At 42.2% G+C, this 26,116-nt stretch overlaps 1 protein-coding gene across 1 annotated transcript in view; it reads right to left on the bottom strand.

Moving 5' to 3' along the window:
• Nucleotides 1–5,823: 5,823 nt before the first annotated feature.
• Nucleotides 5,824–26,116, bottom strand: part of otofa (otoferlin a) — a 46,149-nt gene continuing 25,856 nt past the window's right edge. The window contains exons 15-46 of the mRNA XM_048985685.1: nucleotides 25,605–25,825; nucleotides 24,999–25,107; nucleotides 24,667–24,844; nucleotides 23,317–23,437; nucleotides 22,787–22,887; nucleotides 22,522–22,612; nucleotides 21,869–21,985; nucleotides 21,528–21,680; nucleotides 21,163–21,346; nucleotides 20,846–20,970; nucleotides 20,505–20,639; nucleotides 19,087–19,248; nucleotides 18,554–18,673; nucleotides 18,307–18,468; nucleotides 17,901–18,063; nucleotides 17,646–17,716; nucleotides 17,356–17,385; nucleotides 17,099–17,227; nucleotides 16,413–16,488; nucleotides 15,677–15,813; nucleotides 15,201–15,338; nucleotides 14,918–15,055; nucleotides 14,573–14,700; nucleotides 14,059–14,229; nucleotides 13,793–13,953; nucleotides 12,846–12,988; nucleotides 12,261–12,349; nucleotides 11,483–11,581; nucleotides 9,670–9,911; nucleotides 9,300–9,478; nucleotides 9,085–9,185; nucleotides 5,824–7,527 (exon numbers count right to left, since the gene is read on the bottom strand). Coding sequence (XP_048841642.1) covers nucleotides 7,347–7,527; nucleotides 9,085–9,185; nucleotides 9,300–9,478; nucleotides 9,670–9,911; nucleotides 11,483–11,581; nucleotides 12,261–12,349; nucleotides 12,846–12,988; nucleotides 13,793–13,953; nucleotides 14,059–14,229; nucleotides 14,573–14,700; nucleotides 14,918–15,055; nucleotides 15,201–15,338; nucleotides 15,677–15,813; nucleotides 16,413–16,488; nucleotides 17,099–17,227; nucleotides 17,356–17,385; nucleotides 17,646–17,716; nucleotides 17,901–18,063; nucleotides 18,307–18,468; nucleotides 18,554–18,673; nucleotides 19,087–19,248; nucleotides 20,505–20,639; nucleotides 20,846–20,970; nucleotides 21,163–21,346; nucleotides 21,528–21,680; nucleotides 21,869–21,985; nucleotides 22,522–22,612; nucleotides 22,787–22,887; nucleotides 23,317–23,437; nucleotides 24,667–24,844; nucleotides 24,999–25,107; nucleotides 25,605–25,825 — 4,355 coding nt within the window. The 3' untranslated portion in view covers nucleotides 5,824–7,346. The remainder of the gene's footprint in view (nucleotides 7,528–9,084; nucleotides 9,186–9,299; nucleotides 9,479–9,669; nucleotides 9,912–11,482; nucleotides 11,582–12,260; nucleotides 12,350–12,845; nucleotides 12,989–13,792; nucleotides 13,954–14,058; nucleotides 14,230–14,572; nucleotides 14,701–14,917; nucleotides 15,056–15,200; nucleotides 15,339–15,676; nucleotides 15,814–16,412; nucleotides 16,489–17,098; nucleotides 17,228–17,355; nucleotides 17,386–17,645; nucleotides 17,717–17,900; nucleotides 18,064–18,306; nucleotides 18,469–18,553; nucleotides 18,674–19,086; nucleotides 19,249–20,504; nucleotides 20,640–20,845; nucleotides 20,971–21,162; nucleotides 21,347–21,527; nucleotides 21,681–21,868; nucleotides 21,986–22,521; nucleotides 22,613–22,786; nucleotides 22,888–23,316; nucleotides 23,438–24,666; nucleotides 24,845–24,998; nucleotides 25,108–25,604; nucleotides 25,826–26,116) is intronic.

The following is a 26,116-nucleotide window of genomic DNA, read 5'->3' as shown; positions in this document are numbered from 1 at the left end:
ACATTTACATTTACATTTACAGCATTTGGCAGACGCCCCTAGCCAGAGCAACTTACATAAGTGCTTTAAGACTATACAATGAATTTTTTCAGATACTAGCTCAATAAAGACCCAGGCTATGAATACCATCGAAATACTCTGTTGGGAAAGTGCAATTTTTATTTTATTTTTTTAAATAAGGAAAAGAGCTCAGAGTAAGATGCCCTTTGTTCACTGAAAAACAGTGCTAACTGCACTATGGTTAAGCCAGTTTTTGGGGTTTACAAAAACAGTCTACATGGTCCTAATGCGTTAGGAATGAAAGCATTTTAAAGTTTCGACCATCTATTTGGGAACTTTATGTAATAGCCTGGATGATGGAGTCCATGCTCTGCACTGGGAGCCGTCCCTAACTGCACACGGCCGTCCCTAACTGCACACGGCCATGCCTAATTACACACGGCCATCCCTAACTGCACAGCGCCATCCCTAACTGCACAGCGCCATCCATAACTGCACATAGCCGTCCCTAACTGCACATAGCCATCCATAACTGCACATGGCCGTCCCAAACTGCACACGGCCGTGCCTAACTGCACAGTGCCGTCCCTAACTGCACACGGCCATGCCTAACTGCACACGGCCGTGCCTAACTGCACAGCGCCGTCCCTAACTGCACACAGCCGTCCCTAACTGTGCACAACAGTCCCCTACTGCACATACCCATCCCTAACTGCACAGCGCCATCCATAACTGCACATAGCCGTCCCTAACTGCACACAGCCATCCCTAACTGCACACGGCCGTCCCTAACTGCACACAGCCGTCCCTAACTGCGCACAACAGTCCCTAACTGTGCACAACAGTCTCCTACTGCACATACCCATCCCTGAATGCACAGATCTGTCCCTAACTGCACAGAGATGTGCCTAACAGCACATATCTGACCCTAACTGCACACAGCCTTCCATGACTGCATACAGCCTTCCCTGACTGTGCACAGTTGTCCATTACTGCACACAGCTGTCCCTGACTGCACGCAGCTGTCCCCCAATTACACACAGCCATCCCCAACTGTACACGGCCATACCTGTCTGTGCACAGCTGTCCCTAACTGCACACCGGTGCTGCTGCAAGATAATAAATCTTGAATCTTGAATGTACGTATGTGGGTTGTGCATGTGTGTGCCCTGTGATGGACTGACATCCTATCTAGGGTGGCTTGTGCTCTCTGATGCCTGGGTTAGGATAAGCAGTTGAATGGATGAATTACTAATATGTGTCTACAGGGGGCAATGTTTGTCCACACAAAGGTTTTGAAGAGTACTTCCTGACATACCCTCTAGGGGGCAGCTGGCTTACAGCTTCCATATGCTTATCTTCCTGATTGCGAGTTGATGATCTGCACTTTTTAAATTAACTAAATGTTAGTCTTTATTTCCTTAGCTGTTTTCATTATGGTAAAAAAGAACTGAAGCATTACATACATAATTAAATGTACTATACTTCTATCAGTTTAATGATTCTCCTTACGAAATCAATCCTCTCCTACCATGTTCAGAATAACAAAATGATCTAAGAATCTGTTCATTTTCCTTCTGAGGTGACATTGTTACTGGATTCTAGTTTAGTAGTCGCATCATGGCTAAATTGTAAATTTAATAGGTTGACTTGGTAGACTTAATAGTTTGTTTAATGAAATCCAGGAACAATTTATAAACATCAACCATCAAATAAACCAGGTGACATCCAATACGTGAGACGCAGAACACACCAGGCATGTGCGGGGAAGCGGGGTGGGGGGGGGGGGCTGAAATATTGCAAATGTCCCATTTTTGACATAGCAAAATTTACCAAGGGAAATCGTCCGTTCGTGTACCAGTTGGCCCCCCCTGTTCCAGCGCCTGGCCTTCAAAAACTCTCTGTCTGTGTGCGTCGCTGAAGCAAACTGCTAATAAATCTTAACAGTTATGCAGTTATTTGTTTTCACCGAGCTTCAACGTGAATGTATATGAAGAATTAAGTCTTGTTCTCTTCCCATTGAAGACTTGTCATATGTGGAGATGCATTGAATGAGTTTGCAGCAGACATTAAGGCATTTGGCTCAGTACGTGGTTAATGTGGGGCAGCATATATAGTCATATATCACTCGTGGCTGTTTCGGGGTTTTACATTTTACATGAACTGGCATAATTAGGAATAATATCCCACAACTAAAGCTGTGGGAAATGGCTGAATTAAGATACTGGGAGGCAGTCTGCCAGTGGGCACCAGTTTAATAGTATTCAAACATTCACCAGCTCTGATACTTTCAGGGGGTTCAAATACCTGCTATATCCTGACCTTTAATTGCGCCAATTTTAAACATAGTAATAAGAATATTCTGTATGGACATCAATGTGTGTATAACCGTGAAACTAGGATTTAAAAAAACCTATACATATTTTAAGTATAGTGCTGGGCACAAGTAACTGAGAAATTAGTTTTGACAACCACTAATTCACTCACTCCAAAGTTTAATTTGATAACCCTGAACCGATAAACCAGTAAAAAATTAGGGGAAAAGTAACCGCTAACATTAGGTGCTTTCACACGGAAGTTCCAGAACATGACCCCGGTTTACAAGTCCCTGGGTCGTCTCTACCAGGAACTTTTGAAGCTCCTGGCCACTTTCGTGTGTATTGTTCACGCAACACAACCGGAATCGGGACCTTTATGCTAAATAAGCATGGGAGACGCTAAAAGTTCCTAGGTTAAATTTCACACATAATTTCATTGCCACGTCATTTTGCTAGTTATTTGTTAGCTATTGGGCGCATGGATCACAAGCAATAAAGGACACATCCTTTTATTTATATCGTTGCACCGGTGAGATCTACATATCCCAGCATACCTTATTGTTGCGCTGGTGAGATCTACACATCCCAGCATACCTTATTGTTGCGCCGGTGAGATCTGCACATCCCAGCATACCTTATTGTTGCGCCGGTGAGATCTGCACATCCCAGCATACCTTATTGTTGCGCCGGTGAGATCTGCACATCCCAGCATACCTTATTGTTGCGCCGGTGAGATCTGCACATCCCAGCATACCTTATTGTTGCGCCGGTGAGATCTGCACATCCCAGCATACCTTATTGTTGCGCCGGTGAGATCTGCACATCCCAGCATACCTTATTGTTGCGCCGGTGAGATCTGCACATCCCAGCATACCTTATTGTTGCGCCGGTGAGATCTGCACATCCCAGCATACCTTATTGTTGCGCTGGTGAGATCTGCACATCCCAGCATACCTTATTGTTGCGCCGGTGAGATCTGCACATCCCAGCATACCTTATTGTTGCGCCGGTGAGATCTGCCCATCCCAGCATACCTTATTGTTGCGCCGGTGAGATCTGCACATCCCAGCATACCTTATTGTTGCGCCGGTGAGATCTGCACATCCCAGCATACCTTATTGTTGCGCCGGTGAGATCTGCACATCCCAGCATACCTTATTGTTGCGCCGGTGAGATCTGCACATCCCAGCATACCGTATTGTTGGCTGGTGAGATCTGCACATCCCAGCATACCTTATTGTTGCGCCGGTGAGATCTGCACATCCCAGCAAACCTTATTGTTGCGCCGGTGAGATCTACATATCCCAGCATACCTTATTGTTGCGCTGGTGAGATCTGCACATCCCAGCATACCTTATTGTTGCGCCGGTGAGATCTGCACATCCCAGCATACCTTATTGTTGCGCCGGTGAGATCTACATATCCCAGCATACCTTATTGTTGCGCTGGTGAGATCTGCACATCCTCGCGTACGTTCTTTGTTTTCTATAATACAAAAAGTTGCAGAGTGCAATGAGTGCAGAAGAGTTCAAGTATCTCAGAGTCTTGCTCACGAGTAAGTAAAAATGGAGTTATGGCTCAGCTTTAGAGACACGGTGAGGATCTCTGACATTGAGCCCCTGTGACAAGACAGGTAAGTGGTGGAAGATGGATGGATGGAAATTATCCATTGATTTGTTAGATTATATCACCTCTATCAAAACTGAAAATGAAGATTAAATATTTGTTTGTCTAAATATGTTGAAAGAGACAAAATTTATACATTACTCCATGACATTTGCAGCTCCACCATAGACGTGTACTTCATCATATAAACACAAGTGCTGTGCTGATGCCACTGAGCTCTCACTGTATAAAAATACAGACCCCTGAAATAAACAAATTGTTCTAATATTTCTGTTGTTTGGGTTTACTTTTGTGATTTAGCCTGGTACGCACAGGTTATTAGAAACTGCAATATGCAAACTCATCTTAACTAGATTTGCATGGTGTGGTCCAGCGAGTGGGTGGCACAGTAGGTAACCTCGTGCCTCACGCCTTCATGGTTGGGTGCCTGAATCCCACCTCTGCTGTATGGGTGGAGCTGGCATGTCTCGTGGCTTTTCCCTCAACGGTCCGAAGCCGAGCTGCTAGGCTGACCAATGCCTCTCAGGCCCAGTTTATGCTTGGTTTAAAAAAAGGGTCTTGGGTGATCGGATCACAGGCCAAAATTCATTGCTGTTTATACCTGTGTCTATCATGCATGTCAAAAGGTGTCCAGCTTGATCACTTGTGTTCAGATTTTATTCCACCGGTTTGTTTGTATTTACTGTTTTTTTGTTCCTCAGTGTTTGTTATTTTCTATCTTAATTCCCCTATCAAATGTTTGCCCTATTATAATTCCAAGTGTGTGGTTAATGTTTCCTAGTTGTAGTGTCTGTTAAGTTCCCTACTTCTGTGCTCGCTGTTCTTAGTTGCTCCACCTGTTTCTTGTTGCCAGTGCCTTTTCTTGTTTGCTTAATTGTCTTGTGTTCCACACCTGTCACTGTCTGTCATTGGATATGTTAACTGTGGCATGTTACTCCGCCTGTTTTTCCTCGTCCTTTTCCCTGTGTTGCCTGGTTCCTTTAGTATGTCTGTTAATAGTTCTTTAAAGTTTTCTCCTGTTTAGTTCTGATCCTTTGTGGTTCCTTAATTTTGTGGCCTTTCCCAGTGTGTTCAGTTCAGTCTAATCAATAATCCCTTGTTCTCCGAGTCCTGCTCAGTGAATCATCATTTTTTCTTGCAGGCGCCATGCCCCGCCAAGTAGGACAGAGCACAGAATTTACATCATATCAATCTAATTCCATTTTAAAGTGATTACTAATGAATAACAGTCTACATTTTGTTGAGAAAGTATAGATGTACAGTCACACATGTAAATGAACAGAAGATAATGAACTTGTAACAAACAAAAGTTTGTGTGTGGTAAAGAGTTAATATATGAATCTTTGTATGTAGGCCCAGGTTCCTCCATGTGTAATCTATGATATTGTGCTTTATTTTAAGTCACACCAAAGCGTATAGAATTTCATTTTAAAGAGCAAATTGGTCAAATCTTATAGTGTCTATTTTCCTGTTGATACTCAAGAGGAAGACTAAGGAGACATTTCCTCTGATGATATTTTTCAGTTGGTACTGAGTAAGAAATCAATGGCGAAATCACACAGGAAAAATCACATGAGAAGGTCACACATGGCAGTACAGTAGGTACCGTTACATGACCTGAGGCCCATTTGTCAACCTTTTTTGTATTTGTTAGATTTTTAGGGCTGGTCAGCCCAGGCTGTTAACTATCTTGTGGCTGAGGGAGCTGGGTATGGAGAAGAAGAGTTTGCCCAGGAATAGAGAAGCAGCAGGAGGACAGTGAGGAGTCCCAGCCAGGCCAGTCTGTAGTGTCACCAGGCCAGGATTCAGGTCACACGCGACGGGCTGAACAACCAGGACAGACTGGTGCTAGGCCGACTGGAAAGACAGGCAGGGTCAGTGCAGTGACTGCTTGCATCTTTATTTAACCATCATCACTTTGATACAGACAAGAAGTACTGCACTACAACAAAGAAATCACAGTAAGAAACACTCCGTCATATAAATACGCAAAATCAGTGCAAACATGTTTGTCTCTCGTTCGTGTGTGTATGTGAGCAGTCGCAAGATACAAATTTTGAGATCAGTGTCCAAGCAGGATCAACACAGCCTGAGTAACCGCACAAAGCACACCAGACATCCCATCGTTGACAGAAGTCATTTTTTACAGCATGAATAAACCATCTGAAGACTGTAGCACTTGCATTTTCACGTCCTTGTCACCTTCCTGCCCGCCATGCATGTACAGTGGGTATGAATTCACCTGATTGCATCAGTTGGTGTTTAATTACCCTGGGTAAGGCAGCTGATTAAGAAACCAAACAGGTTTCGCCATTCCACATGTGAGGAATTAAACGGCACTCCTCATTTCCACCTATTGAGGGTTTTAGAATTTGTTTTGTCACTTGATCTCCTGCTTTCACTGACGTTCAGCGTTTCTCCCATAGACACAGTGTGTGTACAGCAGGCCTCTTTGCATAACGCTGAACAGAAATGGCTTTTAAATGAAACTACACTAAGTTCCTATTTCTGTGAAGGCAAACGCTGACTAAAAAAAAACACATGCAAATATACAACTAAAACAGAACGTTGTATTGTCCACTGACAGCTTAGAGTTATAATTTTAACAGGTATTTATCAGTATATCCAATTCCACAGTGCATGCTTTGAAAAAACTCAATATGCCTGCATTCATTCTAAAATAACGAAAACATCACAATACGTATGCTGATCATAGCTGATTATTTATCTGGTACGTTTGATACATTGCCATTCATATAAACAAATTTCCAAGCAAATGCTGTCAAGCTGCAACACCTGGAAACTGTTAAAATATTCACTTGTTTTGTAACAGTGTTTTTTTTTATATAGTTACACTTTATTATTCCCTGCCTGCTGTTGGACTACAAATAATAGATTTCCTTAGCCCTTAATATTTTAATTTATGAGCAACAAACATCCCATTGTTCAATAGACAGTTCACAAATATTCAGGATCCCTAAACGATAATTACTGGTGATCTGTGAAATAAACCAGCGTACAATTGTGCTACTACAAATTCTAACCAGAAAAACACTAAGGTGACTGACCGATACCCTAAATGGAACTGATTAAACAAGTCAGATATTTCCACCAGACACCAAAAAACAAATGCAACATTTAATAGTACTACCAGAAAAATGTTCAAATAAATCCATGCAAATATCAGTTTGCAGCAACCAAAGTGTAAAATTAGCCATTTGTTAAGTTTTTAAAACCAGAAAGCAGGTGATGGTTAGAAGGTTAATGGTGAAGTATGATATGACAATATGAGAGGGAGCTGTGGTGAGCTGTGTGTGGGGGATGCTCTCGTGTCGGGGTCTCATAGTGCTGAAGGCCTGAAAAGTCGTGACTGGGGGCATGGTGTGCAGTGTCCCTCCATGTTCATGCCCCCAGCATCTTCTTCACTAGGTAGCCAGGCATGCTGTACAGGAAGAGGGCTACCATGATCAGAAGCAGCACGGCCAGCACAATCTTAATGATCAGCCACTTGTAGCGGGTGCAGACCAGATACCGGACGGCTTTTAGGGGGCTCATGAACCACAGGAAGGTGGTATCCGGTCGGCTGTAGCCAGACAAAAAGGGAGGGTAAACGGACAGGAAGGGCAAATGTTAGTGATCAGCAAGCAATGAGCCATGATGTCCCAAACTGTACACAGCCAATGAGATTACACCAAATTAGCATCATAATGCCGTTTAATTACAATGCTGGTTTAATTTTTTTACAGAGGTTTGCCTAACCTCTGACCTGTATCTATTACTGGTTTTTATTTAAATTTTAATTCTAATTTTATTGCTGTCTTCTTTTTCTTCTCCTTTTTATTGTGTCGGAGCAATTTATATAATACATTTCACTGCATAACATGTATGTGACAAATAAACAACCTTCAATCTTGTCTCTGATTCACCGTTTCAAATCATGGAGTCAACAGAACGGCTATATCACTCTTGGGCTCTTGAGCAAGGCCCTTAACCCTAAGCAACCAACCCTGCGTTCAGGCGACAAGTTATATTCTCACCTGTATATCTGTGTATGCTGTATCTCGAGGAAAGAGCGAGATGGAATATGCCAAAACTAAGGAATTCTTAGCTACTTGTACAAATGGCTAATAAGGCATCATCATTATAATTTTATGCTGGCTTTGGGTGAAAAACTGCAAAGTGACTGAGTCTCTGACCTAAAAATATCAGTATGATGGAATTCGACTGCCAACTAAAGCATATAAATTTAGCTGCAGCATCCTGAAACTGTATATGTTTGATAAAAATCCCCATTCCAACTTTCATCCTTTTAAAATATAGTATATTTTTATAGAGATGTTTTTCCAAGGGGACAAAATGAGAGATACTGGGCTCATAAAACCAAGGAGACGGCGACTGATGACGGACTGAAAGGAAGCGCAGTGACAAGGATGAGCTGAAAGAGAGCCGGTGCACAGAGGGGGTGGGAGGGGCTACCATTTGGCTTCATTCTCAGGCTCCCAGCAGCTTCTTGACCAGATAGCCGGGTATGGAGTAAAGGAAGAGGCCCAGCAAAAGGAGCAGGAGACTCAGGCCAAGTGCTTTCAGGATCAGCCAGCGGTAGTTGTGCCACAGGAAGTAGCGGAGAGACTTCATAGGGTTCATGAACCAGATGAAGCTGATGTCGGGGCGTCTATTGCGTGAATGTAGGGGGAGGGCGCAGGGGGAGGGAATGAAATTGAAAAGTTGATGGGAAAAAAATGTTTTGGAGAAAGGAACCAGAGTGAGAGGGAAGGCATAACAAGAAATAAGTAAAGAGTGAATATTAATGTGCCCTGGCAAGTGAACACCATCCTACAAGTGATATAAAGAAACTATACGACCTTATAAGTGATATGACAGAAGGCTTTGCATTGTGGGCCATCTCCCTTATTACCAGGTGGATGGAACCAGTTTGGTGCGAATCCCATATACTGATGTCATGTACCTCTTTTAATCTGCCGAATGAGCGTCCGCTGAATCTGCCTAAGTTATATTCTCACGGTGACATTACAGCATTATGCTGTTAATCAGTGAACCGTGAACACATTAGCATGCAGCGAAAATTAAAGCTAATGCTAATTAGCAACTAAATGTCTGCATTGAGGATTGATGGACTTACTTTGGTTTCTCCAGGGGCTCTGGTTCATTCCTCCCAAGACCTACTGGGTTCTTCTCTGCTTCATCGGCTGTCAGTAGGTGCAGTTCTGCCTCTATCTTACCCTTTAAAGACACCGGAAATTTGTGAGTGAGTTAGCAAGCTACCAACAGCTGGTACGTGATACATGCTAAATGTCTTTCTTCGTTTCTGAATGTTACGGCTGAACTCTGCAGTACCGTGAGATACATCTCATCATTTTCGTCCTGGGCTGCACAGGGCCACCAGCCCTTGACTCTTTTCTGCTTGAAGATGGAGATACTTGGCAGCTCCTGCTCATTCGTTATCATGTCGAGGGTACACAATTTGGCCGTCTTGGCCCCCCGTGGAAAGCGGTTTAAGTCCATCTCAATTGAACCTACGCAAAGAGATGAACTAAGGAGTTAGGAAGAGACCTGCTATTTCGGATGTAAAGCATCTCAAAATGCATCGAGTACGTTTTAAATCGCTGACTTAACACCGCAACACGCGACAAATGCTTTCAGGCTGATGTGCAGTTTTGTCTGACACGTTGCTTCGAGCGCGACGCCAGAACACGGAGCTATGTACCCAGGAAGTCATCCGCAGAGAAGTGGTCGGCGTCCCAAACTTGCAGTGTGAGCCGAGCGGGGATCTTGTACTCTGTTTCATCCCAGGAGAACATAGACTCCTTCTTGGACATGACAATCTTCTCCTCTGCCGCCAGATAGTCAAACGGGAAGATGAGTCGCCAGTTGAAATTGCCTTCCCCGGTTAGGGAGTGGTAGTGAACGTCTGTATCCTGTTTGTCTTCATGTTGTCCCTTCAGCCAGCTGTGGAAGACGAGATGCCACATTGCATCGCAATCTCAGAGACGGTATAAGCATTAATACATGCCACCTTCTGCGTGTCTCATGGGAGAGTAAGACGGGACATGCAGGAATTAACGGATTCCTTTGTACCTATACTCTTAAAAATAGCAAAACAAAAATCACGGCAGTCTTCATTATAAAAAGAAGACGGAACACCTACATAGACGCTCACACAGTGACAGCACGGTAATGGACAGCTTCTAAATAATAGAAGAAATTATTTTAATATAGTGTAAGACGCAGAGTTAATTTGTCTCTGAGTAGTGTAATTTGAGAACTGTGCAAAGTATGTTAAACCCCTGTTAAAACTAAAATAAAAAAAACAGCTCACTTCCCCTGAAGTGTGCCAGTTATTATAATATTACGGAGATATTTTTCGCTATTTTTGGGAAGTATAAGTGAAGCTTCACATGCCTGCATTTTAAGGAAAGAAAATGTCCAATCAACAAGACAGTATATGCTGAAGTTGTTTCAATGAAACGAAAGCCTCTTGCCTGCTTTGGGGGTTGATTTTGCATTTGGGATGAGTAAGTGGCAAGTAAGAGATTCATTGTCTGACTGAGGCATGCAAGCTAAGTAAGTCTGCTGAAATCAAAGGCGAGTGAAAGTGGGAGATGCCCTTACAGACACCCTTCAAGGGAACTCACAGTCTCTATTCACAGCGTCTGAATGATCTGCAAACCTAGTCATTCAGCTTCTTTCAGTGTTACTGCCTGAAGTTTACGTATTGGAGAGTTTATGTAACTCTCCAGTGGCAGAAAATGGCAATGAAATTTATTCTGCCTGTTCCACATTTTTCCTTTAAAAGAAACAAACACAGAAATACATATAGGAAAGGAAAGTAGTTCCTAAATTTCAATTAGGATAAGATAATAATCAGATTTTTCTCCAAACTAGCTGTTATTGTCGCTTTTATACTAGATGGAAGTCTATTATTAAGATATATATATATATATATATATATATATATATATATATATATATATATATATGTGACCCATCACCACACAATGAGTCTTATGGGTGTATTTCTACCACTTAAGACTCATTTCATGCTGATGGGTCACATATATATATAGTGATACCCAGCTCGTCTGATCCTGCTGTGTGCCACGCCCCCTCATTTACCACGTGTGTATTCCCCATTGTGGCCAGCTGTTTCCTGTTATTTCCATTTGTCCTGTGTATTTCAGTCCGCGTACGAGTACGTTTCCCTAGGTCTCTCACTGAAGTCTAGTGACGTCTTATGGTGTAGCGCTACCTGTTCGTTGTGTGTTTCATGCCTCTGCTTCATTTCGGATTAGCATATAGTTGTGGCTGGTATCTTCACTCATACGTGTGTGTAGCTAAGTGACATGGTCTACATGTGTGTTCTTCAGTCAACATGGCTCGATGTTGGGAGGAACATGGACCACGGACCTGTTCACAAACCTCACAGCTGGACAACAGAGCGACAAAGACACCAAAAGAGGAGAAACCAACAACATAGAAAAGGAAACAAGAGGCAGGATGAGCGCATCCCCTGTACCTACCTCCGGACAAAGATGTCACTGGACTTTTCTCCAGTGAAGTAATCATCGTCCTCCAGAATCACTTCGTCGGTATTCCAAATGATCACTCTCAGCTCATATCTGGCAGGATGCAAGGGGCAGGGAGTCAACTAATAACATACAAGGTCAATGAGATTTCAAGGCCTTCTTTATAAAAGCATGAGGACACGTGAAAAGGTTTTAATGGGATGCTACTTGAATGCAAAGAAGCTTGGGCCCAACTGCTTTTTCTAGTAATTAATTGTCTGAGCTCTGGAATGTAGCACTGAAAAATGAAAGTTACGCAATCGATGAAAATATAATTTCCATATTTTGGGTGATTTTACACAGACAGAGATTCACCCTCTATATACAACTTCTGGTGGATATTTCTGTGCAAATAAATAAGCACATACCACCTAATGAACAGCAGCACTGTACGAGTATAAATTTAAGCATCTGTGTTTTCACTTCACTTCAGCATTACTTCATTACTACTTAATATAAAGTGGTGTTTTCTGTGAGGGGCAAAAACCCAGAATATAATAAGTTATAGGATCCACACAGCCACAGAATTATGATGGACTAACGGTAACTTCCATTTGCATAGCTGTGGGCGTCTGTCTGCTGAGCAGCAATCCTGGAATACCACACTGACGAGTAACACACTGAAGAGTGACACACTGACGAGTGACACACTGAAGAGTGACACACTGACGAGTGACACACTGACGAGTGACACACTGACGAGTGACAGGGAGACTCCCAGGTCATGACCTACTTCTTTGGCTTTCTGGGTGTAATGTCAACAGCAGGGCCAGGTGTCGCATTATCCATAGGAAACATGTCAACCCACAGTTCGATCCTCCCCTGCAGAAAGACACATCAGGCATACAAATGACTGAACAGAAATAACACGGCTATTATCAACAGACGCTTGTGGGAGTTTTGCTAACACAAAAATGTTCTGAGGGCAGAACAAAAAAGTGATTGGTTCAGAGAGATAACCAATCAGATAGTAGAAGAGGTGGGTCCAAGCAACTAGAGGAGGCAGAATCAAGACATCTGATTGGTTGGTTCTGCCTCCTCTAGTTGCTCGGACAGTTATTTACACTCATTCTAATATTTCACTACTTTTCTAGTGAAACAGATGCAAGGTAGGTAATTAGCAGCCAGATGCCCTGTGCTGCTGAAATGTTTTTAATTTTGTTTTCTGCTGCTCTGGGGGTTGGGGGTGGGACTCAGCAGAAGCTGGCCTAAGGCACCAGAACACCTGGGGCCAAACAAATGTCTGCATGAATATGTAGTTCAGGGTTTCTGGTAACGTGCTACATGTTGGGGAACAATGTGAAGGTGGTGGCCGAACCTGTTCGATCCCAGGCTTTTCCACGTTGAGCAGGGGCCTGGTTTCTACGTGTTCCGGAACCAGCTTGAAGTTCCCGTTTGGAATCTGTTCCCAGTGCTTCAAAGCTGCCAGGGCCACATGCTCATCTGTCTGTTTCTTCAGACCTGTCCAAAAAACCACCACCGCCTCCTGAGCAAGACCTGTACGCTCCTGGCCTTACCAAACCGAAAGAGCTAACAGCCACCACAGCGATTACATAAGGGGGGGACAGTAGGCTCTTGTTACGAATTTATTGCAGCTGAGATTCTGAAGGCACTTCATTGCTAACTGATGCAGTGTATTTAGCTAGAACAGCAGGTAGACTGAGGTATAGTTCTGAAAATGTCAACCAACGGAGAATTTCCCAAACTTATTTCTTGCTGAATGTGAATGTGATTCTGTCAGCTGCTTACATATCTTACTACTGTGTTAGGCGACCACAGAATTAGAGACTATATAGTCCAAGAGTAAATATAATAAGAATACATCCATCCATCTTCCAAACTGCTTATCCTACTGGGTCGCAAGGGGTCCGGAGCCTATCCCGGAAGCAATGGGCACAAGGCAGGGAACAACCCAGGATGGGGGACCAGCCCATCGCAGGGCACATTCACACACCATTCACTCGCACATGCACACCTATGGGCAATTTAGCAACTCCAATTAGCCTCAGCATGTTCTTGGACATTAGAAAAGTAACAAATGTGAATAAATGTGTTTACTGGGAATGAAAATAAAGGCAGGAATTGCTACATGGGCGTGTTATGGCCCTCAGTTGTCATTCCGGAAACATGGATTTCAACATGGATTTCCTTCAGTCATTACTGTAAAATGAAATGAAATTTGAAGGTTTCCGTGATTTAATAAATAATAATTTTACTGTGGCTGTGACGACATAGAGGAATAGAAGAATATGTAGATCCCCTGACCATTCTCATCCTCAATTTCCGATGGGCCCAGGAAAACCCGGTTGGCTACTTTGACTCGCCCACCGGGGCCATACTGAGGTGGATCTAGCTTGGCTTCCTTGCAAAGCTTGGCTAGGATCTGTGAGGGCTTCATGGGGTCTCTCCACATGTTGTACCCAAAACTGCAACAGAACGGATGCTGGTTAGCATGGTTAATACAATACAATAGGAATGTTATGAATGTGAACAGAACAAGAATCTGTCAAACTCTAAGCACACATGCTCACGTGGCATAAGTAGAGGCGATGCCGCAGGTCGCTCTGTGCTTGCTATAGAAGCGATTCTCCAAATCAATCTTGGTTTCCCCAATCAGGTCGTCAGTACCCACCAAATCCCAGTCATAGATTGCCACCGAGAGCATGGATTCCATGGGGAAAATAGCTTCAATATCGAAAGACCTTAGAAAACAAACGGGTAGCAGAAAGCAGATTTTAATGTTTTATTACAGCAAATAAAATGGAGCTTAATGTATGCTGCCGTTTACTCTATTTTCATTAATTTAAATGTAAATAATGCTATACACACTTTTATACTACTGATGAGATCCGGTGATGTATTATTGAAAATCATAAATGCAGTACCATGTCAGCAGTCAAGATTAATATTGATTATGAGAAATATATCGAATGACAGTGTCAATCCCACGACCATGTAATAAATATATAAAAAGTCTTTGAGGGTGTAACTTTCATTTTGAATTCAACAGCATTGTGGCTTCATGTTCAGCAGGTCTGCACTCACTTTCCAAACTCAGGGTTCAGCTGTTTGGAGATGTAGTTCTCTTTGTCTTTGATTTCTGTCTTTCCCAGTTTCACCACAATGTATGGATCAGCCTTCCCATTAATGTCTGTAGGGTGCAGGTTAGTGGCCTGTGGGGACAGTAAGTTCAGTCTCACCTGTGTCCTGCTGCGAAAGCTGTTTCTCTTTAGCAAGCTAAAGCTGCCTAATTAAGTTGTCAAAAGAAACGTGCCAACAAATCCATACTGAAAATACAGCATTTATGCAGTGTCAAATCATACAAGCATGTACTCTGACAATGGAATTCAAAGCATAAATACGAAGAAGCGAATCGTAATGAAAACGTACCCTGACCACATATACGCGAACCAGGACGTGGATCAGATCATTATGTGGGATGCCTTGGAACATGCCCAAATTGGGGTCAAATCCCGGCTCTTTGGTGAATTCCTCCGCGAGTGACATTTTGTACATACAAATCGACCCCTGTGTAATACGTGCAAGACAGAATCAGGTCTGGTTCATTGCATCTATCAAAAGGTCATCCGTGAAATAACAACGGAGACCAATAAAATTGAAAGAAAGCGGTTACAAATAATAAATAATAATGCAAGCAGATAAATCCTCATACTTTGAATCTGCCAACAATCCTCTCCTCATCTGTCAGGTTTACGTCATCGTCATCTCCAGCCTTTCCCCGATAAAGGTTGAAAGTGTGCAACCAGTCTTCAAAGTTGTTAAAATCATTTTCAAGTTCTTTGTTGTATACCTGGGTACAAAGAAGGAACAGACCCATCAGTTACAGGAAAACCTCTAGCCTGATACCACTCTGTGTTCCTTGTATTCTCTTAGTGATGCATTTTGTCTGTCGATTTGTATAGTTTATATAGATTATTGTCTTAATTTTTCATTTTCATATTTTATGTCCATTTAACTGTATGCGTTATATTTCTTATTTCATTTTGCGTGAAGCACTTTGAATAACCTTTGTGTTTGAAAATGTACTATGTAAAAAAACTTGATTTAATTGGTTTTTGTCCCATTTGCAATATGTTGAATAGCTCTCACTCCAGTGCTGCTTATTATTCTTGCTAGGGGGAGGCTCACCAGAAGCTCATCGAGTTTTGGCTGGGGCTCCACCTCTGCTTGCTCTGCAGCCTGGTTCTTCTTTTTGTCTTTGGAGCTCTTGGTCTTCTCCTTGTTCTTATCCTTACCCTTTGAGGCTTTCACATCAGGTTTAATTTCTACATATACAGGGACAGCAAGGTAGAAGGGAGTAGGGGCAGTTTTGAAGTGTGGGAGAGTAGAGTAGCAATAGAGTAAAATTGAGTAGGAATGGAGTACGCATTGAGGAGGAGTAGGGGAGTGGTGTAGGATAAATGTAAGGGTAGGATAAAAGTTGATTAACAGTATAGTAGAAAACAAATGAATTAATAGCGGATGTATAATACGCAGATTTACAAAGATAAATTTAGCGTGAAAGTTCTCTAACATTCGTAACTGCATAAAACTCTATTTGCACTGCATTCACCTTAGCAGTATTTTTAATGACATGAATGTCACCCCTAAACATTTTGCAAATGCAGTTCTTAACTCACAAACTAAAATTTATTAAAAGTTTCTCCGTTTTCCATGTTGAACAATCAATCAGCAGTCAATCACCTGGCAACACTACCATTGTTCCAGGAATTTAGAAATTTCGCTTTTTATAAAGCATCCCACAATCCAGGTCTGATTTCACAGAGGTGTAACAATCACTCATAATGAAGCACTGAAAAGTGAAGAGGCGCTCTGTGAAGACCCTAAGTCTTCAGCATTAAGCCAGGGCTACCCATTAGCTTACCTGCAGTCTCGGCTGCGATCTCCATATCTTCCTTTTCCTCTGCCTCTGCTAGAGCGGCTTCTTCTGCTTTGAGCCGCTAGAACAAAACCCAATTCCACCAGCTCATATATTTAAAAATGCATTATATCATTACTGCAACTCTACGAGGTGGTCGCTGAACACTCTGGCCGGGAGAAATATCCATAACATCGTCCATCCCTCCTCACTGACTGCTCTATTCAATATCCAAGCTCTATGATAGCTGTCATAAGAACATAAGAAATTTACAAATGAGAGGAGGCCATTCGGCCCATCAAGCTTGTTTGGGGAGAACTTAACTAATAGCTCAGAGTTGTTAAAATCTTATCTAGCTCTGATTTAAAGGAACCCAGGGGTTTATCTTCCGCTACACTAACAGGAAGACTATTCCACACTCTAACTACACGCTGTGTAAAGAAGTGTAAAATGTTCTCCCGGAAGCTTTATTTTATACAGCAACCTTTATTTTACGTTTTTTTGTTCTATGATATCTATTCAATCATTAGAAATAAATAAAAAAATAATATACAAAACAATATACTATTGATGACATTGTTTTTCGGTGTCATAGGCCATTTATATCGTTAATATCATCAGAGATAAAGCACGAACTGTGCACCACATCACTATGATCTTACTGTTTATTTATATACAGAAAGGCCCCTCACTTCTTTTAAGGTTTCTATGGAGGCAAAGTACTTGGACCACCAATCCAGCGTGCTCTCGTCCGCCTCGGCCTCCTCCTCCGGCTCTTCTCCCTTCTTTTTCTTCTTCTTTTTCTTCTTGCCATCATCATTCTGTGAAGGAAAAAAAAAGCAATCAGTTGCAAAAGCAAACAGCTAATAATGACATTAATCGCTACATAATGTTTATAATCAGAAATGGTTTGTATGTTATATGTCTGATCAGGATTTCTTGGACTCACCATGTCAACTTTAACAACAGCATCGGATGACTGGAGGACATTAAAAAAATAAGAAAAAATGAACATCACTATATACGAAAAGCATGAAATATGTGTGTTCAAGGACATTCCTGTTGTTCCTTTACTGAATGTAACATCTAAGCGGGTTTCTAGTTGAGTGAATGTGAAATATGCTGCAACCCTGACCCAGGATAATTGGTTAGGAGATGGACTGACAGATGGAGGAGCACCTTAAATCAATGGCCTCTCTGAAAGCAGTGTGACCCTGCATTGTTAAACACGAGACTTACTGCCTCCAGCTTGACCACTGTATCCATCTTCTTGATTAGCGGCTCTGGTTCCATGTTGATAATTATCTCCGCTGTGGAAGAAGAAGTGGAGCAAGAGAAGACGCACAGATAACTAGCTGTTGCTCAGTTTTACTGAAAGACAATGCAGATCAAACCAGAACCCAAGAGGCAGACGAGGAAGAACACAACCATGAAGCTTGAGAGACTGAAGAACAGATATTGTGTTAAAATGAAAGGTTTTCAAAGGAAACCTACCGCCGGTGTCCCAGTTGCTGGCCAGCTTGCCATTGCCGGTATAGTGGAACCTGCGAAGGGTGGCGACGGCATGACAGCCCACCAAGGTGTAGCGACCGAAAGCCCTGCAGTCAACCACACGGATGTTGAGCGGAGGATGAAGAAGCTCGTTTTCAGGCAGGTCCTTCAAAGGAACCACAGAAGAGTTTCAAGGAAAGACGTTACCTCTGTCAGAAGCCCAAGTTAACAAAAGTATGAATTTCTGAATCAGTCTGTGTCCTGTAGGACTGTGACTTATGAAGTATGATTCTATGGACAGAATGGCACTGGAAGAGATTTTCATGGGTAAATAATAATAATATAAACATCAACTTGAATATGAATATTACAAATAATAAACCTGGCAGTTAATTAAAAGGATACTCACAACTTCAAACCACTTGACCAGGGTGCTGAAATTAGGATTTTTCTTATAATTTGCAATGACTGTTGACTGTATCCCTTTACCAGAACATTCAATGTCCACACGGGGCTTGTCCACATTGGACAGGTTGACACGCTTCAGATCCCTCAAGCCCCAAAAAAGAACCTGAAGGAGAATTTCCACACATGAAATAGTTTGGGCCACATGGACCATAGAATGCGACTCCAGATAGCAGATATAAAGCTTTTACCTCGATTCTATATCTGCTCAGGACTGGTCTTATCCCCACTGGGACAGGGAGGATGGGGCCGTGGTCAGTGTCTGTTGGACTGTCGATTGGGGGCAGATCAGCTTTCCCTCCCGGGCCAATCTAAAAGCAGGTTTATTTGCACTGAAATTACTGAAGAATCATGAAGAGAGATGAGCCAATAACTGCATCCTATCCTGTTGCTTAAGGCAGTAGTTGTAATATGAATGTGGTACATAATATGACTGTGTTATATGATATGACTGTGGTATACAATATGACTGTGGTATATAACATGATTGTGGTATATAATATGACTGTGGTATATAACATAACTGGTAAATAATATGACTGTGGTATATGACTGTGGTATATAACATAACTGTGGTATACAATATGACTGTGGTATACAATATGACTGTGGTATATAATATGACTGTGGTATACAATATGACTGTGATATATAATATGAATGCACTGGTTCTGTGTGGATTGAAGATGCCGGTTCTCTGCTCATAGGCCCAGCATCAACCCACCTGCAGCAGCTCAAAGGCGGCCAGCAGATCCCCTGCAGGAGTGTTTCCTCGGTAGATCTGGTAATATTCCAGCTGAGGTGGGAAAAGCGGGGGGCCGTAGTGCTCGTCCGACATCTTAGTGAGAGGCTTGGCGAAGGCGCGACCTATAAACTCAGCTCTGCCCTGGATTCACACACGGAAAGTGCTGTCAACCTCTGTATCGCTGATTCTAGCTGAAGGGACAGCCTGGATATTTTGGAATGTTTCAGTCTCCCAGAAATGAGATTCTCTGATGCCCCAAAACGAGTAAAAACACTTCAAGATGGAGAACACACCACAGGTCATAATGTCAGAATTAAGAAAATTCCTCTGCAAAAACACAGTTTTCAACAATTTCAGTCCAACACTGCAGCAGATTTAAAAAATAATTTAAGATTAACTGGTTAGATTAAAATATTTAATTATGTGATAATTAGAAAAGTTTAAATAAGTTTAGATACAGTAGGAAAAGGAAAGACTAAAATCAGACCTACGAAGGTCATGAAGAATAAAAAATTGTGTTGATGATTATAATCAAATGGAATTAAATTATATTGTGAAAATCATGTGATTTATACTTAATCTGTCACAACACTCAGCAAACCATTAGAAAGCTGTCAGCAAACCAGGGAAGCTGATGAAATGCAAGAGTGACATTTTGGGCAGTTTAACCTCTTGCCTTGCCTGTACTGTAAATAGTAGCTTTTATTGAGCTGCACTGTGTGTTAATTGAAGGGTCTTAAAGTGCTTGTAGTCAGTTGTCCCAAAATGTACCACTGTGTACTGCCTGAAGAAATGTACATTGTAATATAATGGAAAGGGAACATGGACAATGTCTGCCTCTTGCATGTCGTGCAGCTGCATCCACAATGTGCTGAAGAATAATCATATTGGAACAGTGCACACTCTACTTAGCCCAATTAAATCCAGAGTTTGGTGGAATTTGCATAGGAATAAATGCACAATTGTCAGCAAACTTAGAAAAAATTCACAGTCCGTGTTCATCAAGTGTGTGACATGCTTACATGCTAGCAACATCCTAAAACTCTCTGTCAAGTAGCCAAATCACTATAAAAATTGCACTTTATCTTACGATCCAAGTATAGAGTTCAGTGACTATTAACATTAATATTTCTTTGAACAGATTTGGTTTAACAAAATAATATTAATTTCAAAATGCTATAATTAGATTAGATTAGATTAGATTATATTAGATTAGATTAGATTATATTAGATTAGATTAGATTAGATTAGATAAACCTTATGATGAAACACAATTACTGGAAAGTAAAATATCATATACAACAGTATTAAACATTAAAATATATTTTAATTACCACATCACTATTAATCTCTTTTATCATAGATTAATTCAATCTTGCACCTATGAACATTCTTACCACATTGTCCTCATCATAGAACTCAATAACTAGGATGGGTGGGTCATCCCTTAGCTCCGCGGCTTCCCCATACAGCTCCACGTGATCAAATACCAAGAGCTGGTCCCACGTAGGGCACAGAGTTTCACTCAAAATCTTGGAGAGAGACAGAGCAGGGTACCACTAGTCAGCAGTCTGCCTTCCATATTCGATTAGGCAATTAGATACTTTGTCCACTAACATAAAATACTTCTTGTGAGATGGGTAAAATGGGCATTAAGATTCAGCTGGAATGGATAATTTACCCCCAGACTCAGTAAGTTGGGACACAGTGACATTGTTTAGCACCCATCTCTGCCCACCTCGGTAACTTGGCTGTAGGTGGAGAAGAAAACCCTGGCGAAGGGGTCGGAGAGGCCACTGCTGTCTGCTGCAAAGAGGCTCCGCGCTTGGTACATGTGCGCCCTCAGCTGGAACACCTGCTTCACTGCGGCACAAAGAGGGCAAATCAGCCGCCACCCCCTCCTGGCTCACTTTGTGCGCACTGCCAGCTTATTAGTTTAATTGGTTATAATTAGAAGAACGACAACAACATTAACGATGATGACCCACGGCAATCTGGCCGAGTACGCAGTGCATCATGGGAGTTTACCGTCACCCTTCACATATAAGGACTTACTGTTGTAGATGAGGGTGGTGGGGGGGCCGCTGTTGGCGGGTGGGACATCTCGGAACTCCTCAAAGCCATTGGGGAGGCCGCTCAAGAATTCCTTTCGTTGCTTGCTGAGACTCAGCCACAGGTACATCTCCAGCTTGGCCTGCACCGTCCAGCCGCCTGGTCCAAAGCCTTTCTTACCGGGTAGCTGGAATTAGCGTTTACGTAATAATTCATTCAATAAATAAATAAATAAAATACGAAGAATTTTTACACGATTTTGCACAAATGTACATATTTACATAATTTGACAAACGGCAACATCCGCAAAAAATAAAAACTTTCGCAAAGAACGCGAGAAACGTAATGACATGGCTGGAGAGCAGTACCCGAAGGAAGACGGTTTTCACTTTTCCGCAGTCCTTCCCGGATTCTTCATCTACGATGGAGTAGAGGATGTCCTTGGCCGGGATGCGAGCGTAAGCAATGCGCTTGTTGTTACTAATCATCCAGATGAAAATGTCAGGAATGCTGTTCTGAGGCTAAACACAAAGGCAGTGACACCCCCTAGAGTTACAACACTGGTACACATCTACATCTCAAATGCTTCTCTGACAAATGCAGCGCAACAAAAAAAAGTTTCGTTAGAAAACAAAATATCGATCCTATGCTCATTTCACCAAAATACAGTGAACCTTCTCAGTTTCATATGCCGCATTTGCCGCATTACCTCATCTGCCAGGAACCGCAGCTTCTGCAGGAAGTTCTGCACCTGCTTCAGTTTATCCTTCACTGTGTTTTTCTTCACTTGAGAGCGGATTAGTTTTGCCTGCTGGGCGATGTTTTCCTTCAGGCGAAATACGGAAAGACCAGAAATCAGTAATCTGGCAAATCACAGAGACTGCGCCAAGGTCAGGCACTGTGGAGCTCCATGGAGAGGAGGGGCTGCTGTGCACATCATTGTAGAGCTGCACAAAAACCGCAGCTTTGAAGTCTCCATGTTGGGAAAAAGCTTTGTGTCAAAGATGCTCACAATGCAGGGAACAAGTAAATACCTTTTCATTTTCAAGGACAAACTATGAAGCTCCCCTCACAGTCTAGAAGCACATTAGACAAGGAGCTCTGTCTTAGCTGATAGTGCAACTCAAACTGGTAAAAAGACTAGAAGTGTTTTGTATATTTTGTATGTTTTCTTCTGTCCTGCTTTCATCTACTCCCACTTCACTGAACCTTACCTTCCTTTTACTCTGAAAAGACAAAAAAAAATCTCTGTTCTTAGAAAGAAAAGACATTTTCTTTTAGTTAAGTTTTACCAGTTGCTTGTGGAGCGGATGTAAAACAGCTGCTTAAAAATTGCTACTGAACAGCTAGATTAAATCATACCAATTCTCTCAAGCAGGATTTCAGCCTCTCTCGGTCCAGCTTGGTCCTTCCTGACTGGTTCTCATCCTTATTTGCCAGCGTTAAAAAGCGACTGAAATGAAAGGAAAGGTTATAACCAAACCGCATGTAAAGGTTTGGCATTTTGCCCATGCTTGTTCTGAATAATCGTGGTTTTAAAAATTTGCAGTTTGAAACGTTGGCAGCTGACATTTCAAGAAGTCGAGCAGAGGAAGTGTATGTAACACATATGCTAAATTCTTCTTACTTGCAGTCTGTGGCTAGCTCCTCCAAGACGCCCCTCAGCCTCCTCTCTGGGTAGGCCTTCTCGGTTTTTATGATCTCCTGGACATCGTTCAGTCCCTCTTCCTGTTACGCCCCAAAAGCAATCATGAATGACAGCCATTTACCTGCAGTCTTTGAATGCACAGCAGCATGTCAGAAGCTTCATTATCCAACTGTCCATGTTGAGTTAACTGCCCCACCAATGTGACTAATACAACAGGACTGCCAGTGGCAGAGCAAATCTGATGGGGGGGGGGGGGAAAGCCAGGTCGGGGGGGGGGGGGTGAGGAGGGGGAATGGAAAGAGTTGTCGATCGGGGGACTGGAGGGGGCATTGTGTAAGCATACAATCCAGAGCCACCCTCCTGTGAGAGACCAGGCTTATTCGTCTAAAGATGAATTCCTTTTTTAAAAAATAAAATGAAGGTAAAATAAAATTAAAGCAGGCTTATTGGTGGGTGGCATTCGGGGGGCACGATGGCTCAGAACGCCCGGCACGGTTCTGTGTACTAACCAATTTATCTGCAATCTTGTCCATGATGTTGGAGTTATAAAGGCGTCTTCTGTGATCTGGCCACCAGCTCTTGATGAAGATGCAGGGCTTCCGATCAAAATACGGCAAATGGTAATAATTCCTGAAGTCAAGAAATTTTGCGGATGTTAAAATGGGATTGTGCAGAGAGCGAATTATTCATTGCAAAGCCACAGTGTCTTGTTTTAAGGTAGCTCTAGAACATACGTCCATCCATCCATTTTCTGAAACCTCTTATCCTACTCACGGTCGCAGGGAGGCCAGCGCCTATCCCAGAGGTTATGGGCGCAAGGCAGGGAACAACCCTGGATGGTGCACCAACCCATCGCATGGACACTCACACCCAAGTCACTCACACATGCATCCCTATGGGCAATTTAGCAACTCCAACTGACATGTTTTTGGACTGAAGGGGGGAAACTAGAGTACATGGGAGAAACCCCACGACGACATGGGGAGAAAATGGAAACTCTACACACACGAAGCCTCGGCGGATCAATAAATTAATATGCAATATAAACGATTATTTAAATAATCATGTAAATGGTTTAAATTATAACAGTTATTTACAATTTAAATTATACCAACAGCTATTAAAATTATCTCTCAAAGTTGCCCATCAAACTCAGTGGCCAGGCTGAAAACAAAACATAGCATGGTTACATTGCTGCTCCATCCTGGGGTCGAATTAGATCCTAAATCTCCTAACTTTAAGGTAACAGTTAAGCTGCCCTAACTTTCACTGCCCCCCACACTTATTTAATCCATCTGGCTGCTCTTTTGTATATATATATATATATATATATATATATATATATATATATATATATATATATATATATATATATATATATATATATATTCATAAACATTTATATATATAAAACGTGGCCATAATTTAACTAAAACATGGGAACGAAAATGTATAAAACGAGGCCAGGATATATATAATTTTTATTGCTATGTCATGAGCAGGGTTGTGTAGTTATCCTAAAGTCAGGAGAGTTTGCGTAAGATTTTGGGGAGTTAAGATGCTTGTGTAATGCAATTTTCCTGTCCTAGGATAGAAACAATTACTTAAGAACTGTAAACCAGGTCCTAACCCTAGTTACCATGGTTACCAAACAGCTAGGATAGGATCTGTAAGTTAGGAAGTTCCAGGATGTAAATGAGAATTCAATCGACTGGACGACGTCGATCTTTTGTGACTTAGTTTGCAATGTATGGAATCATACGGTTTTGGTTTTTGTTGACCACTGAGTTTGACTGGTGACTTTTAACGGTTGTTGGTATAATTTAAATTGTAATTTAAATAATCAGGGTCGACCAAACCTCTCAGTGATCATCGGCTTCATTAGCGGCGTGGAGGACACTGGGATCAGATCTTCATCATCTCCCTCTTCCTCTCCCTCATCGTGATGCATAAGCTCAGACTCCTCATCGCCTTCATTCCTCCTCGTCTTCTTCATTTTTGGCTTGCTTGCGCCGTCAATTAGGTTTCCATAGTTTCCTGGGAATTTTTGAAGAGCAGCGGAAAAAGTTTTGTGTAAAGCTACGTCAAAGTAAATGACAGTGATCAGCAGAACCAAAGCTAAATCACTGCAGATATTAATACTGAAGTATAATAGAGTTATAGCCACCATATAATTTTGAAAGTGACTCACCTATTGTGACTTCAAAGTTAATGGGTTTGTCTCCGATTTTCCTATCAATCATCGTGGCCTCTAGGAAGGACCCAAAGAGGAAGAAATCTTCTATTTTCCCTGCAGATTCCTATGAAGGAACAGAAAACAAGATTGCAGTATGAGCACAAAACTTCCTTCAACGGGAAACCGCATTTCTGATCGTGCGCTGACTGTAATCATGACAAATTATACAACCTATATCTCTAGATAGCTCTCAGTTATATTGTTACATTATGTTGCTTGGCAGCATAATACCATTATATGCATATACATCTGAAGAAATAGGCCACAGACATCACTTTACATTTTGTAGGGGAGAAAAAGTTTGATGTTAATATGCCAGCAAGCAGACGCCGGAACGAAACATTTATAAATAAATGAGCTTCATTTATTGAACTAGATATGTACATTGCACGGGTATGGTGATCACCCCACAGGCTGTGATTGCTGGGTTAGACCTCCTCTAGATATTCTCTCTCCTGTTTTTAGGCTATAAAAACCTCCTCCAATCACATTTCAACTTCGCCTAATTTATTCAAGTATGTGTGGAACAGGAGCCTTTGAGGCTGATGATGGAAGACTCACCTCTGAGATGCTTTGCAGTGGTTCCACCTGCACGTCGGTGGAGGTGCTGGACTCAACACTGGTGTCCATGATCTCCACAGCGATGCTAAGGAGCAGCCTAGCTCGGAAGGAAATCCCTTCCCCAAGCCCCTCGTTAAGGTCCTGATGCTCATCCATGAGGCCGTGGTTCCTCGTTGAGCCATACATGTATACCCAGGTAGGCCCCAGTGTGGGAAGAAACCCTAGTCGATAGGAAAAAACAGCCTAAGGACCCGCTCACATGTGCCTAAAGTAGTGTTTCCCAATCTGGTACTTGAGGATCCACAGTCAGTTCATGTTTTTGCTCCCTCACAGCTCCCTATTGCAAAAATGTGGACTGTCTGGTAGGGAGCTTGTAGGGAGCAAAAACATGAACTGCTGTGGGTCCTCAAGGACCAGATTGGGAAACACTGGCCTAAAGGAATAGATTTTGATGTGGCATTTATTATCCTTACTGTGGATTTTACAATGGAATTACTTGTTTATGATGGTCT

This window comes from Brienomyrus brachyistius, chromosome 19 (genome assembly GCF_023856365.1).
Source record: "Brienomyrus brachyistius isolate T26 chromosome 19, BBRACH_0.4, whole genome shotgun sequence".
NCBI classification, from domain to species: domain Eukaryota; kingdom Metazoa; phylum Chordata; class Actinopteri; order Osteoglossiformes; family Mormyridae; genus Brienomyrus; species Brienomyrus brachyistius.
The sequence above is the reverse complement of the archived record's forward strand: the minus strand, read 5'-3'. Positions and strand labels throughout refer to the sequence as shown.